This window comes from Oryzias latipes, chromosome 3 (genome assembly GCF_002234675.1).
Source record: "Oryzias latipes chromosome 3, ASM223467v1".
NCBI lineage: Eukaryota > Metazoa > Chordata > Actinopteri > Beloniformes > Adrianichthyidae > Oryzias > Oryzias latipes.
Genome location: NC_019861.2, coordinates 10719453 through 10735775, shown reverse-complemented (window position 1 = coordinate 10735775; position 16323 = coordinate 10719453). Strand labels below are relative to the sequence as shown.

The 16323-nt window shown below is 39.9% G+C and overlaps 1 protein-coding gene across 10 annotated transcripts in view; it reads left to right on the top strand.

The window, feature by feature from the left end:
* neo1 (neogenin 1) overlaps nucleotides 1-16323 on the top strand; it is a 216781-nt gene that overhangs the window by 165774 nt on the left and 34684 nt on the right. For 9 of the 10 annotated variants that reach the window (XM_020712122.2, XM_020712117.2, XM_011487724.3 and 6 more), the window contains exons 8-12: nucleotides 4995-5232; nucleotides 8360-8514; nucleotides 10347-10495; nucleotides 12826-12964; nucleotides 13677-13726. In XM_020712122.2, coding sequence (XP_020567781.2) covers nucleotides 4995-5232; nucleotides 8360-8514; nucleotides 10347-10495; nucleotides 12826-12964; nucleotides 13677-13726 — 731 coding nt within the window. The remainder of the gene's footprint in view (nucleotides 1-4994; nucleotides 5233-8359; nucleotides 8515-10346; nucleotides 10496-12825; nucleotides 12965-13676; nucleotides 13727-16323) is intronic. The other variant, XM_011487714.3, reaches the window with a different exon arrangement.

Genomic DNA, 16323 nt, shown 5'->3' with positions numbered 1-16323 from the left:
TCTCAGCTCTTACTGATTATCACAGCAACGAGGAATGCTGCCGATGCACGGTCCGCCCTTCAGCGCTCTGCTACTCGATCTCTGACAGTTTCCTCTCTGCGTCTGATAAGCTATCTGGATACAAGACAGAGCCTTAGAAACTTCCCATAACAAAGATCTCTTTCATTGCTGAAGAATGAGCATTGGCTGCTTAACACTCAACACTTTTTCCTTCTGTTAGTGTTAGTTTTTGATCACAATTTGGGTTTTTATGAAACCAGACAGAACGATTGTTTCATTTGGTAGTGGAAACAGAAAATAATTTTTGTTTGTTCTATATCAGGGATCTGCAACCTTTAATGCTAAAAGGTCAGTTTCTTACTGACCAAAACCCATTGAAAGCAGCAAAAATACACTTTATTTATCCTTTTTGTCCCTTATTAAGTCATTCATTTATAAAATATAGATTTTAAATATATACAATCATTAAATTATAACAGCATTATAATTTTCTTTGTATAAACATTGTAACCTATTCTACTGTTGAAAGCAGCACATACTAGTTCCTTTCAAAATAAAAGTGTAGCAACCATTAAATGCATATACATGTACAGTAAATTTAATATACAGTATACTTGAAGTACTTTATAAGAATTGTTTTTCAGCGTTTCATAAAGGCCACGTCACACAGCCACTACGTGCATTTTGCGCATTTTCCATGTATGAAATTTTGATCTTTCATGATACATGCATGATCTATGTAATTTATAAGTGTTTCTTGCGTTCTTCAGACGTCGATGTGCGCAGATGTCCGTGGAGGGTTTTGGTCGACGGGTCTTCACTTAAAATTTGACTTTTCATGCTTGTACCACTGATGTATAACTTTTTTTTAGAGTTATACTGATGCATAACTATTACATTGCATATATGCTGCACATATCACATTCAAATTACATAACTGACGCACAAATCACTGATGAATTGCATATAAACAGCACAATAATATGTTAATTATGTGTTCTTTACGTTGTTTATTCGTACTTCTTCTGTGGTTTTAACGTGGTTAATCCGTGATACATCTGTGAAAATGTCATGTTCAGACCACATCTTCTCTGACTTTTTTTCACATTTATTCACGTATGACCAATTTTCATCCGAGTAACATGCGCAATATGTACATAGTGGCTGTGTGACACAGTCGTAAGATAAGACTAGGTTCTTTACTAAAATTCTAATAGCATTAAATGAAAAATTTTCACGATAGTTTTGCTAAGTTTTCTTGAACTAAAGCAGATTTGCCCAAAAACCCCACAATAGTTGGGATAGCAGAGCATCGTGTAGCTCCAGACCCTGCTGACCCCTGCTCTACCCTGAACTGCTTTATTCAGCTGTTTCCATTTGTTGGAATGTGTCTTATCATTGCATAGCTTAAAATATATATATATGTTGAGGAATAAAGCAGACAAATCTTTATTTTTTGACCACATTCACTTGCAAACTCTGCTATTTTCTTTTTATTTTAATGAAAGAATGTTTTTCTCGCTTTTGTGGATTCTGGGATTTCACTGTAATTATCAGAGAAGTGCTCCGTTTTGTCAGCTTGTTTGCATGGAGAGGAGCAAAAGGCTGACAGTTTTCTATTATTAATTTTGATATTCATGCCTTTTTTGAGAGTGACAGCCGACAGAAGGGCAGGCGGAAGGGGGGGGGGGGGGGGGCTGACTGCAACTTCTCTGACAGTTTTAACTGACGGACTTGTTTGTGCCAGCTCTCTGAGTGGATCGCGCCTCCTTCGCCCCTCTGGCTCCTTTTTTTTGTGTCGTTTTTTTCCTCCGGTAGATAAAAGTAGCAGCTCGGTAATGGACCATTAGCATCGAGCTACATCTGTCTGGAGCACCACTATCATCATCGCCACCAATTCGCATTAGACGTGGAAACGTCGTGGAAAAAAACGGTATTTTAAAGGATCCTGGCACGGCCCGCTGAATCTCCTCTGCAGAGGCTATCTGAGGCGTCGCTACCACGGCTGCTTCTGACAGATAGTTGTGTTTCACCGATATCTGCTCTCTTGGTAGAGGTGTGAAGACTCAACCGGAGAGGTAGACCCTCCTATCAGTGATGGAAACACCACTTGGCGAAACTTTACAACTACACTTACAGGGATTAAAAAGTTACCAACACAAGATTAAAAGTTATAAACACTTTTATGGCCTCAAAAAGACGAAGAGAATTGCTCCGCTGTCTAATCCCAACTGCTGTGTACATCCTGGCTGAATACATGCAGATCTGACGTAACCTTCCTCATTAAGATTTAATGCCAGTAATTCATTACCGCTGGCATGAAAACTAATGACACTATTAATCAGCCATGAATAGAGCTGGGTAGCAGCACTTGGAGGCGGTGACACCTCCTTACTGTAACAATCCCAGGCATGCATGTACAAGACAGATTATCAGAGGGACACTGAAAGCAAAGCAGCATCTCATTTACCTACAAACGTCAAGGCCTGTAAGTGTGGAAGCTCAGGCTGTGTTTGAGATTTCTCTAAAAATGGTCTTTTAGCTGCAAAACCAAAAATGAACTTGAAAATACACTGGGCTCCATGCTTTTATTCTGATACATCCACTTGTAGACGACTAGATCCATGAACGTCTTTGTTTTCCTCGTCTGAGCTGGAATCTGGAGAAACACTGTATGGCTGGATAGCTCCAGTGTTGCTCCCCGCGTTTGTTTCTCCGGTAATGTTAGGTTGGGAGTGTGAGGGGCCGTAGGCTAGCTGGAGAGAGTGTAAAAAGATGGATGTTGGGAGGTGGGTGCAGGCTTACTCCATATCAACAGTCAATTTCTAATGATCTCCTGCTGCTCTGCAGAGACTAATTTTGTGATTTTGGCTAAAAACTGTATCATCATACCTAAAAGACCACTGGGAATGCTTTTACAATAGATCAAAAAATGATCAGAGTGGGTCTTTAGGTTGTTCGATGCTGTAGTTAGTCCATAAATATTTAAATTACATTGAACCTTTTTATTTTTGTTGATAATAGATATTTGAAATAATCTTTGTGTAAAAAATGCAGCTTTTCCATATTTTTCATGATATACTCTTGTTTTTGGTGTGCATTTCGGTTCAGAAAGATGCTCTCACTCCTGCTCCGGTATGGATGTGGGCAGAGCCTCACAGCCTGCAGCTCCACCTTGAAGTCATTGTTTCCTTTTTACATGTGTGGTCCTGCAGAGCAGAGGCACTACAGTGAAAAATGCCCCCGACGTGACTTGGAGCTCACAGACAGACCACACAACCTGCCCTCTAAAGCGCCATGGTTTCTTCCATATGTCTGTGCATCATCTTTATAGGCCATGAACTCTGACAGTTTAAACGTATCGAAATAATAAGATCCAATTAGCAGTTCAGCAGAGCACTCTGCCTAATAAATCTTTAAACAGCCACTTTGCAGCCATCTCAGGCAAAAATGCACATTGTTGACGCTGCACTAAGCTTTTTCCTTTTTTTGAAATGCAGCATTGCGTTTCAATCAATTCTCCCAACCTGCCAACAAATGGAAATGTCATTCGGAGAGGCATTCTTTCCGTATGGTTTTGCGAGCTAGCCAGGCACACGGAGAGCAGATCCCAATGAAGCTGACCGCAGATTTTGTCAACCCCCCCCCACCGAAAACAGAGGGAAGGAAAAAATGACTCGGCAAATGAAATCACAAGCATTTCTGTGGCAAGGATGTGGAATGTGACGAGAAAAGTGTTGGAGCAGCCTCCTCTGGTAGAAAGTTGGTGTGTCTTGACTTGTGTTGCTTTGTCTGACATGAGGTGTAATGGGTTTTTTCTTCTGTGCATTTAAAGGCGACTTTGTCGACGCAAAGTCCACCTCTGTTCGCCGCTGTCCAGTTTTTAGTTAGTCACTGCATCCCAAATCGTCCAAACCAATCATTTATCAACAAATGATTGGCTTGAAAGTCCTTTATCTAAAGGTCATGTTACAACCACTACATACATTTCGATGAAAATTAGTCTTACGTGAAAAATTGAGAAAAGCTGTGGTCTTTAGGTGAAATTTTCGTAGATGTATCACAAATGAACCACGTTAAAACCACGGAAGAAGTACAAATAAACCACGCAAAGAACACGTAAATTAAAGTAGAACATGTACCGTACGTTATTATTGCACTGTTTACATGCAATAAATTAGTGATTCGTGCCTCAATTACGAAATTTGAATGTGATATGTGTGCCATATACGCGATATAAAAGTTATACATCTGTGTTACGTGCGTAAAAAGTCTGTTAGACTTACGTGGAACGTTCATAGAAATTCACAAATTTGTGTATATCTTTCAAAAATCAATCAGAGCTGCGTAAGACTTACGTAATAATTTCGTATAAACCATGTAAAGTATGCGTTACTCTCGACTGACCAAAAACATTGAGCAGCTCTAAACCGAACTCGTATAAGGACCCGTCGTCTGAAACCCTCGACAGACATCTGCGTACATGGACGAATGACGAACTCGAGAAACACTTATCCTAAGTTTGACACGTCATTGTATGAATGTATAACTGATGTTTTTTTGTGTATTATTCTTGTTTGACTGCTTGAAATAAACCATTTCAAATCAAATCAAATTTCAAATCAATTACGTATATCACACAAAAAGACCAAAATTTCAAACGTGGAAAATGCACAAAATGTACATAGTGGCTGTGTGACAAGGCCTTGATATCTGAGTGTGTAAGGGTAGTTTGCTGCCAACGCCTTTGACAGATGTGTGCAGATTTGCATGTTAGACCCCCGTTGTGTCGACTTTTTGTCAGTGTAGTAAAAGTGTTTTATTTCTCTGTCACACCAAGTCTTTTTTTGTTACGTTGTTTTGTTTTCTTCTGTTTTTGTTTCCTTCCTTTCTTTCATATCACTGTCATTTCCATTCCAACTCCTCTCCTCTGTCCTTATTGGATGCAATACTCCCCCCCCCCTCCACTCTCTCTCTCTCTTCCTAACCCAAAGATGTAGCCCTGCCCCCCTTCCCTCCTCCCCCCTCACTGACTCCTAACACTACTGACCATGTAACGCCAGGCTCCGGAGGTGTGAGCGGTCCAGCCAGCCCCACCCCCTCCGCACCCCGAGACGTTGTGGCGTCACTGGTCTCCACCCGCTTCATCAAGCTGACCTGGCGGCCGCCTGTCGAGCCGCACGGGGATTTGCTGACCTACTCCGTCTTCTACAGCCAGGACGGCACGAGCAGGTACGCCACGCAGCTCATCAGCAGACAGCTGATGTTCGTAGAAACGGTCAAATCCGCCCAAAATGATCCAATTAGAGCTGCAAGAGCACAGACAGAACCGGAGATTTACTGAAGTTCTTCCTGACAGAAGCATAAACACAAAAACAGCTTAAACACGGCAATTAAATGTCCTGAAGAAACCCCGTTAATACCCCTCCACCACCTCCATGAGCTGAGGATTTACAGCCTCGCAATGAGAAGAAAACTGAAGAAGCAGAAAGGATTTTCCACAAGTCCTCTTTTTCATCATTCCTTTTTTTTTTTCGGAGAAACCGCTTTAAGCTCTTACACCCCTCTGGTAAAGTTATACCAGAGGGATGTAAAAACCAGGGACTAAATGGCAGAAGCAGAGACTGAACGCTTCAGGAAAACCACAGAAAAAATGTTCAACCAGTTTTGGAATATTTGGAAAACAGGAAAATTGTTCCCACGTGATTTTTTTACCCTGTTTTTCTATTTAAGTTTGGCACTAAACTGATTTTAAAAGCTATCAACTGACTAATTTGTGCTTTAGTACTTATTCTGTCTGTGTAGCACACAGTTAAGGACGTGTTTGTCCGTTAAAATAAGTCCAACATTCCGGTTGTTTTAGCTAAAACAATGTTTAGCAAAATGAAGTTTCTAAAGATTTATTGTTTTCAAAAAGGCACATTTTAACCAAACATTTGATTTGAAATTAAAAAAAAATATGGGGGGGAACAATATTGTTGAAACCATTTTTCAGTTTCTTCCTTTATAATCTTTTGATCTATTGTAAAAATTGTCATTTTAATTACGATGAGAGTATTTAGCCAAAATAAAAAAACCTAAGGCGTTTTCTAAGACATAGTTTCTACAAAGTGCCAGCCCCGTTGTGTTGTGGGCAGGACCGTTATCGTAGAGCAAGCACCCTCTAACTTCCCATCATCCATTTGTTCTATGCTCTCCTGGTAGTTTACAGCCCCTCACACCCAGCAGTGCAACAAAAAATGGCGAGGAACATTGGAGCTAACCAGCTGTATAGTTTTGAACCAGATGAGGAAAATAAAGACATACATGGATCTATTTGTCTGCAATTGGACACATTAGAATGGGGCAGAGAAGAGAGCTTGTTTTCTGCTTATTTTCTGTCACAAATACGATCTTTTTAAAACAGCATTTATTTCATCAGCTCCTGAATCAAAATGACTTAAATAAAAATACTCAGAAATACAATTTTTAACTTAATTTTCTTCACATATGTCCACCATCATGAGGAAAATACTACAAGAACATGTTTAAAACACCAAACAATTTGTTTTAGGCATCTAGCATCACATCGGTGACCTGAAGATTGTGGAATGATTTACTGTCATTCTTATACCTTTTAATTAAGAGTAAGTGCTGCTATGCCTCCTCTCAACGTTTTGACTTTGGGTCCAAATGCTCAGATTCAACCTTTTCCTCAGTAACATCAACCCCAGAGTAAAAAATGTAAATCCTGCTTAGGAACAGAAATGCTTCCTTCTTTTTTTGTTGACTATAAACTACAGCCAGACCTTACCAATGAGCTGCTTTGATGCAGAGGTTTCAAAAAGTTTTTTTTTTCCATTCAAATAAATCACGCACATCTTTTTTTTCCAATGGAACTAGATTTTTCTTTTACACTCATCCTGCAGAAACAGTTGTCATCTGAATCATAATAAAGGCACTAGCTCCTGTTGGCTCTAGTCTGAACCACTGCTTTTAAAGTGGGACCACAAAGAATTGTGGGATTCAATTATCCTCCAAAGTTTAAACTTAACAACCTGAATGTCACATTTGAGGTTGGTACAGGAGAACCAGCAGCAGTGTGGCAAAAAAAGGTTGGTTGAATAAGCAGAAACCTTTGACAAAATCTGAACCTCCAAACCACGGCCAAAACGAACCACGCCTGAAGGAGAAATGAAACGATGGGAAGTGACACAGAGCAGGAACTGCAGACTTCAGAGCTCTGAGGTGATCAACAGACGCACAGCAGCTGGGCACTGATTTAAACCTGGTGGAAATCTAACTGAGAGAACTGCAACTATAAACGCAAGATACACAATGAAAAAAAACAGGCAAAAAAACAAAACTAAGAGAAACTAACTACTTTTTTAAAGTTAAGTGAAGCTCTAACCCTTTTTTTTTTACTTGTCCTGTCCAATAGCTGAGCAATCAGATGAAAGCTGAGGACCTCTTGTGTTGGAAATATTTTACTTTTACACATGGGTTATGAATCTTCTGCCACACAAGGTGTATATTTGAATAAACCCCTTTTGTTATTTAGACTAAACTTTATTTATATTAATTATATTTGTAACTGTTTTTTGTTGGACCAGATGGAAAATAAAATAATGGAAGAAGAGAAAGGGATATTAGAGGGGTAATAGGATGTCTATTGAGGGTAACCCCCCATGAAAATGATGTTTTCGCCAGGTTCTTGTGGCATTTTTCTGATGATGGAGGACATAAAAAGGAAAGTTAAGCTTAAACTTGCATTTCTGAGTATTTCAAATGCCATTTGAAAAAGAGCTTCTTTGTGATTTAGAAAATACACTGGGTGGGCCACAAGCTCCCTGCTCCGCACCCCAACGGGGGGGGGGCTTGCACCGCCCCAACAGTCCGTCCACACCTCAGTTGTGGATTTCTAATGAACTACTGCTGCTCTGCAGAAACTGTGTCCTAGAAATCGACAGATCATAATCATAGTTAAAAGACCACTGGGAACGCTTTTATAATCAAAAAATGATCAGAGTGGGACTGTAGCTACCATAATATTCAAATAAGTTGTGGTGAAAAGTCCACATCAACGATTGTTAGGAGATTAAAAATATAGCTATAACCTTGTTGGTTTTGATTCTATTTCACCCTGATACTGCTGACCGTAGAGTATTTTATGTCATAGAATCAATACTATGCAGTTGTTTTTTATTGTTTTTTGTCTGTTTTCATTGAGTTTCTTTGCAGTTTAGAAATGTGTGTGGTGTAACCATTTAAATAAAAGATTACCGGGTAATTCAATTTCAATCTTAAAGTGTATAAAAAAAATAAAACTATGGTGCTGAGACAATAGAAATATTTGTTTTTGCTCCTCTGTTTGGATCAGGGAGCGGGTAGTCAATACCAGCCGTCCCGGGGACATGCAAGTCACCATCCAGAACCTCCTGCCAGACACCAGGTACCGCTTTCGGGTCGTGGCTCACAACAGCAACGGGCAAGGCGAGAGCTCAGCGGTGCTCAAAGTGCCCACCCAAGCCGAAGGTAACACACACACACACACACTAATCATTTGTGCTCAATAAACTTGTATTTGCTCAGTAAACAGGGGGCATACGCGTGATGGAAGCCGGCAGCCACTTTGTGGGAAACATCCTCGCTCTGGCACGTCAGAGCAAACAGGATGCACTCCACAGAAACAAAATGTGCAAACAAACACAAAGAAAATATTCCCTCCCATGCTGCTGGAGTTCCCTTCAAACGGATGCCTGATGCAGATGCACACAGCAGAGGTCGTGTGGGGAAGACCACCCGGCAGCTCGACCTTTTCCTCTTCTAAGCCACTTTTTGTTTACTCACAAACTTCTGCCGTACGATTCCCCACACCTTTGGCTTGAAGCCCCACGTCCTGGAATGAGGAATGCTTGACCGCTTCACGGTTTCCGAACAGAAGAGCACAGAGGCTTCTCTCAGATGTTCAGCTGAGCAAATGAGTCGTTTCCTTGAGTTTTAGGTGTTAAAACCTCCCCGTGGCTGCTGCCAAATCCCCCAGTTTCACACATATTTCTAGCTGCTGTGCAGCGGGATTCCCCCCGCTGGTCGTTAGACTGCGGACGTCTCACTCCCACTGACCGAGCCACAGCTTCATCTATGACACTTTGTGGGTCAGCCGCTGTTTTTCGTCCTTGGTTTGAGGGCAGACAGATCAACAGACACACACCCCACTGCACACAGTCCTCCTCAGTGCCTGCCAGTGGGAGCCGAGCCACCCACCGGGGGGAAAACGGCGAGGGCGGCCAGTACCTGTGCAGTCTTCCTCTTTGTGTGTGTGTGTGTGTTTTCAGTGCAAGGACAAACCATGAATTGGAGCTTAAACTGTTGACCTGCATCCGAGTGCCAGTCATGTGCAAACACTGCCACCCTGGATCACAGTTCCGCAGACACACCTATATGCAAACACATACGCACAAAAACACACTCCTGCAGCTCCCTAACAAAAGGCAGGTTCTTCTATCTGTCAGAGTCAGTTGTAGCTTAATGTTACGAGTCATAAGAAGTGGAGACAGCGACAGCAGCATCGGGTATTGTTGCAGAACAGATCTGTTAACACACACTCTCTACTGAGCTGAACGGAATGGATTCTCCTTTAAAGATCCACTCTAATAAAAATTGTGTTTTTAGTGTTTTTAGACATTGTTATCGTGGTATTTTTCTGATGATGGAGGACATTTATAAAGAAAATTAAGCTCAAAATAGCATTTTAGAGTATTTTTTTATTCAAATCGTTGTGAAAAGATCGTATTTGGGACGTAGAAAATACAATGGGTGAGCCACAAGCTACCTCCTCCGCTCTATTCTGATGCATTCACTCGCAGACGAATAGATTCATTAAAGTCTTTGTCTTCCTCATCCGAGGAACTGGATGAGGCTCAGAATTGTACGGCTGGATAGCTCCAATATTACTGTCTATTTTTGTTACACCACTAAAGTTAGGTTGGGCGTGTGAGGGGCTGTAAGCTAGTGGGGGAACACGTAAACAGATGAATGATGCCAAGAGGGCGGGCTTACTTTCACACCAACAGTCCTGCCCACAACTCTGAAACAAACTACTGGTGCTCTCCAGAAACTATGTCTTAGAAAACGGCACGTGTTTATAGATTTTTGCTAAAAACTGCGTAATTGTTCTTACAATAAACCAAAAGATGAGGAGAGTGGAACTTTAAGGTGTAAATCCCAGCAAAAAACACCAACTCTGTTTTTAACAGATGCTCTTGTGTAAAATCCAAGAACACAAAGGGCATAACATGTAACAGCAATAGGGAAAAGAGAACAAAATGATCATGTTTGATGTCTAATCTTCATCCGTCTTTCTCCAGTTCAAGTGCCGGGCCCTGCTCCCAACCTGCAGGCTGTGTCCAACACTCCCACCTCCGTGTCTCTCAGCTGGGACAAACCCCTCACCGGAAACGGAGACATCCTCAGCTACAAGCTGTACTACACAGACAGAACCATCGGGAACGAACAGGTACAACTTTTCAAAAGTGTAAATGAAAGACTTTCACAATTTTGGAACAAAAACACTGTAAAAAAAAAAAAAAAGAGAACATTATATCTTCAAAATGTATAAGTAGAATATCGCAAAATTAGTGTGGGAATTAAAAAGATTTTTCTTCTACACACTCCTTTTTGGAGCACTTTATCACTTCATGTTTATATATTTATCCAGATTCTTTATTTATTTTGTGTTTAAAAGTAAAAGTAAATCAAATTAAACCCAACTTTGTATATATTTTTGTTATAATCTGACACATTTGACTCTTTAGGATTATTTTAATGAACCTGTTTTTAACTACATAAATAAGTAAATGACTTTTATAATTCTATATTGAAGTTGTGAGAGGATTCCAATCATACCTGAAGCTTTAGAGGAGAACTAAAGAGTGTGAAAGCACAGAACAAAGCTAGAAACATTCAGTCAAAGGTTTTTTAAAAGTGCTTGCCTCATCAGGCCTAAACAGGTTAAGATGATGGAAGCAGATAGATTATTTTGGGAACTGCAATCAGCAGATGAGTCCTAAAAAAAGATTCTAGATTAATATGAAGAAATTTAAGAGATTATTAGATTATTATTAGACTCATCTGACAAATATGTTTTTTCTGCTTAATTTATGGAAATAAATGCAAATTGGAAAAAAAAAGTTTCACCTCACTGCTCACATGATTATTTTTTTTAGTAAATAACTAAATGATTATTCGCAACGAGGACTCTTTTTCCATCCTGAATTTGGACTTCTCAAAAAGAGGCAGGTAGTGCACTGAAGAAAGCAGATATGAGTGGCTCTGCCCTCCTCTGCAGGACTGATGCTGTCAAATGAGTGCTATGTAGCTCCAGCAGCAGCGTCGTGCAAGCCAGTGAGGCATTAAAAAGCCTTTAATATGATAATGGATGAGACCCGTGCACAGAGTAATGATGTTTCAGGTCCCTGGAGAACAGATTCGGTAGAGGAGGGAGATAAAGTCAGTGGGATGGGAGGGGAGAAAGGTGTGCAGGGAGAATAAGCTGAAAAGACATCATATGTTAAAGAGAGGCCACGTACCTTGCAAAGTCCAGGAGGACGCGGTCACAGGTTCATATTCTAACCAAACTCTGAATTTTCCTCTTGTTTTACAGCTCTAAGCATGTTTTTTTAATGTTTCCTATTCAAACGCCATAAACATGGAGTTAAAAAACGCATCATGTGATTGAGTGTGTCACAGGATGACCATTTTTTAAGTTACAACATTTTTTGGAGTATAAGTCCCATTTTCTTTTGCATAGCTTTGTTTGTGGTTTGACATACACTCAAGTTTGACTTATATGTGATTTTTTTTTTTAAAAAGGCTCATGAGTTGGTTATGTCCCCACTAACAACCACTAGGGAGCACTGTAGGTGTGTGTATCAGTATTTGAAATTGACAGCAACACTAAAAGAGAAGAAGAAGAAAAAGCACTGCTCAGTCTGATCAGCGGATGGAGTTCAAAGCTCTACATTGTTTTGTTCAGGCACCCACTTTCAATAAAAAGTCTAGGTAAAGACGAGTAAATGCACGTTTCGGGCTTCCACGTTCAAAACTCTCGCAACAATGTGTAGCTAAGCAATCGTTTTCAGGCACTACGAACAAAACGCGTGGCCATTAAAAGGTAACTAAACAGTAAATCAACTGTGCTGGGCTGTTTACCTGGACAAATGGGGCTTTAAAAGTGCTGACTGTTGATCCTTACAAAATTTTTGACAATTTAAAAAAACTTTTTTTAAGTCCTGAAATGACAGTCCTGCTCAGACATCCTGACCCTTAGTATTTGAACCTGAAACTGGTGTGACTAACAATAAGGAAACCAAAAACATGAACAAGAACAACAAAACAAAACTAAACCACAGAATCCTTACAATAATAAAATAAAAATCCTCAAGCTAACCTCCCTGTCACTGTCAATCAAAGATCAAGATCACACCCCCTCTGCTCAATCTGCCTCCTATAGGCCTGCCCCTTTTTTTTATTTTTTATCTCGGCCTAGAGTTGAGTCAGCCTCCAACTGTCCTGTTGTGTTACCCTTTAAACACGCATTGAAAATTTAACCAGTTGAACATGTGAACATTACGGCGATCTTGGCGACTTCTATATGATTTCTTCTTCTTTATGATTCATTTTTTCGCAGTTTTTTTCCCGCTTGTGCTCTGTAGCGACTTATACTGCGGATATAGACCTCATTTGTCTGAATTAAAGACGTTTTAATTGAACTGTTGGCATGACAGAAACAGTAAAAGCGCCTCATGTCAACTTCATTTTTATAGTTTTGTATTTTTGCTTCTCCAGGATGTTGACGTTGACGGTCAGGCCTACACCATGACCGGGCTGAAGAAGAACACGGAGTACAGCTTCCGTGTGGTGGCCAACAACAAGCACGGCTCAGGCGTCTCCACTGAGGACGTCATCGTCCGCACGCTGTCTGACAGTCAGTGACCGAAGTTATATTTCCCCAAAACGACATCTGTTGGTGCACACTACTGTATATGCTGTCCTGTGTTCTATGTATTGACCACAAACTCCACCAGGTCATACAGGACAAAACAGGGTGTTAGCCAAAAACACTTCCTGTTTTCATTGGTGTATTTTGTTTTTTTTTAGTCATTCCTTTTTACAGATGGTAATTTATGTTATAGCAATTTATTCCAATTGTTTTTACCATTTATCTTTAGGCCCTTCAGGCCTGACTTTGTTTCCAATTGTATAAAAATGTATTCTTCATTTTTTATTGTTGTTAGCAAAAATGTACCAAATAGAACAGCAAAAATTGCTGATAATCATAATTAATACTATCTATATCTCATAAATCAATGAGATCGCCAAAAATGTTTTGTGGAGTTCATCAGAGGGTCTAAAAACATCTTAATTCCTCAAAAAACTCTTAATTTCTGTCAATTATTTTGATGTAGTGCGCTTCACAGGGTAGAATCCAAGGTTATCAACTTTGCATATCCAAGGTTTTAGTATTCAAAATGCTCTTTTGAGAAGCAGAACATTGTTCTGCTGAATAAAGAAAAGCAAACGATATACAGAATTTAATAAGAAATGTTAACATTTTGGATCGACTGATGGTCTTTTTCAGTCTGACTGAACCAAAAAAACTTTAAAGTAACTTGATGAATGTTCTTTTTTCTTCACAGGTCCAAGCGCTCCTCCTCAGAACTTCACACTGGAAGTCCAGAACTCAAAGGTAAGACTTGATGTAGTTGATCGTATAAAATACTGTGCTAAATGGCTCCTAAATACCCACTCTTCACACACACACACATTTTTTTCTACCTTAATCAGACACGCACAGGTGCTGCTTGGTGACCGCCTGTAAACCACTGTGCAGCTGCCACTCAAGATCCACAAACACATACACGACCTCCAGGCTGGAGCGCCATGTTTTGCTCGCTGTGATTAGCTGCCGCAGACGCCCGTAGCCTCAGCTGGTTAAGAGGCTGTGTGAACTCTTATCGATTGGCTCATTGGCAGGAGACTCGCCTGTCAGAAGGTTTTATCCTGTATCCCTCCAGCTGTGCGGGTTGTGGCTTAAAGGCCTACAGCTTCATTCAGAATGGATATGGGGAGATCAAGATGTACTGAAAAGGACACTGGTGGAATGATCTGAGCATGTGCGGGTCAAAGCAAGTTCAAGTTAGGGGAAACTTAACTTTATGCAAGTAAATGACTGAGCTGTCTGACTAAAAGTTTCCATGTATAGATACTATTTATTTTATTAAAAACATCTACAGAGCGCTGAAAATGATTTTCAAAAAGAAAGAAATAACTTTTTCATTCAAAACAATTGAGCATTTTATGGCCATAGCTTACAATTTTTGTAGCATTTTTTTGTAAACAAACTAACATTTTGTGGGCACATAATACCAATTTGTGCAAACAAAATACTAATTTGTGGCCACAGAATGCTAATTTGTGCGCACAAAATACTAACCTGCTCCCAGAAATACTAATTTGTGGCCAAAAATGCTAATTTGTCACCACAGAATGCTAATTTTTGTGTCCAAAATACTACTAGAACAATATGTTGTGCTCACAAAATACAAATGTGTGTGCACAACATGCTAATTAAATACTCATTTGTACCCACAATATGCCAATTTATTGAGCTGAAACTACTAATTTACGCACAAGATGCTAAATTGTGGCCACAAGGTGCTTATTTGTTAACACAAATCCTTATTTTTGCAGACAAAATTCTAACTTATGTGCACAAAATAATAATATCTGGCAACAAAATATTAAATTGTGCTCTCAGAATACTAATTTGTGTGCACAAAATGTTAATTAAATACTCATTTGTAGCCACAAAATGCCAAGTTGTGCTCTCAAACTACTAATTTGCTTATTTATGCATGAGAAATACTAATTAATGTATACAAAATACTAATAAAGTACTAATTTGTGGTGACAAAATGTTGATATATGCACACAAAATACTAATTTGCATACTAGATACTAATTTGTGGCTGCAAAATGCGAACACTTAGTTTTTTCCCCAATGTCATGTCCAGAGCTACGTCTATCAAGATAGAATTTTCTAGTATTTTCCTCCATTTTTTTAAATCGTCAAAAAAAATCTATTAAATTGCAGCTGCTAACTTCCCAACAAGCTTGTGATTAGAACAGGAGCTGGACCTCTTCCTCCCATCTTTTGGGCCATTTGATCTTCAATGGCTGAGCTGCACGCCTATTTATTGTACATCTGCAGGGAGATGGATTAAGTTTTACAAAAGACGTTTCTCTTTTCTGACATGTAAGACAGCGAGAACAAAGAAGAAAGCAGCAAAAAGCAGATGCGGGGAAACCTCAGGGCGCGTGGATTGACTACAAAAACGGCAGACCGTCACTGGTCGATGCAAAGCTCAAGTGCAGAGGGGAGGAGGGGGATGGGGGTGTATGGAAGCCGACAGACAATCCTATCACGCACTTCCAGCCTGAGTGCAGACTGGCCACCCCTGCTGAGGGATGCTGTGCTGATATGTTCAGAGAGAAAACTTTCTGTGCTGATTCTATGAGGGAAATGAGGAGGATGCTCTTTGGGACCTAAACTGTAACTGTTTTCTAAATGATTCAATTAGACCGAGAACTATCATGTTTCAAACACTGAAAAGATGATTGGTCGTCCTTTATTACTAAACAAAAATGAAACAAAAACTTTTTTACTCTTTGGTTCCTCTGGGTTCAGCAAAAAGATTATAATTAAATTGCTGCCACCCTCAATAAATCAAATTCCTTCCATAACTTACAAAAAAATGCAAACAGGTTCAATTTTATTTAAGACTAATGAAGATATTTTCTTTACTTTGAAGCTCAATGAAAACACACTTAAGTACCAAAACTGAAATGATATCTGGCACTTGACCAATACAGATTGCTCTTAGGGGGGTTTTGTAATTACATCAACACGCCTCAACCAAACGACCCAACACCACCCCCACCTTCATCCAAACTGAGCTCTGAAGACAAATTCCATCTCATCAGGATACACTTTTAAACTCGTCTCTGTGTCAGAAACCGGAGGTTCCAAAATGCCAGAGATTGCGCTTGGTGGTGTAAATGTAGACATTTAATAGATAAACTGGAACATGACAAAGTAAAGGAGAAAAAAAATGGTGACAAACAGCTGATCTGACTATGAGGAGCTGAAAACAAGACGCTTAAGGGTAACTGAGCGAAATGAAGACGGCTGTGGATAAATATTAATCTTAAACCTGGTATGACTGACAGCGGGGGACAACTCAAAACAGGAAATGATCAAAACCCAAAAATGTATAACTGACA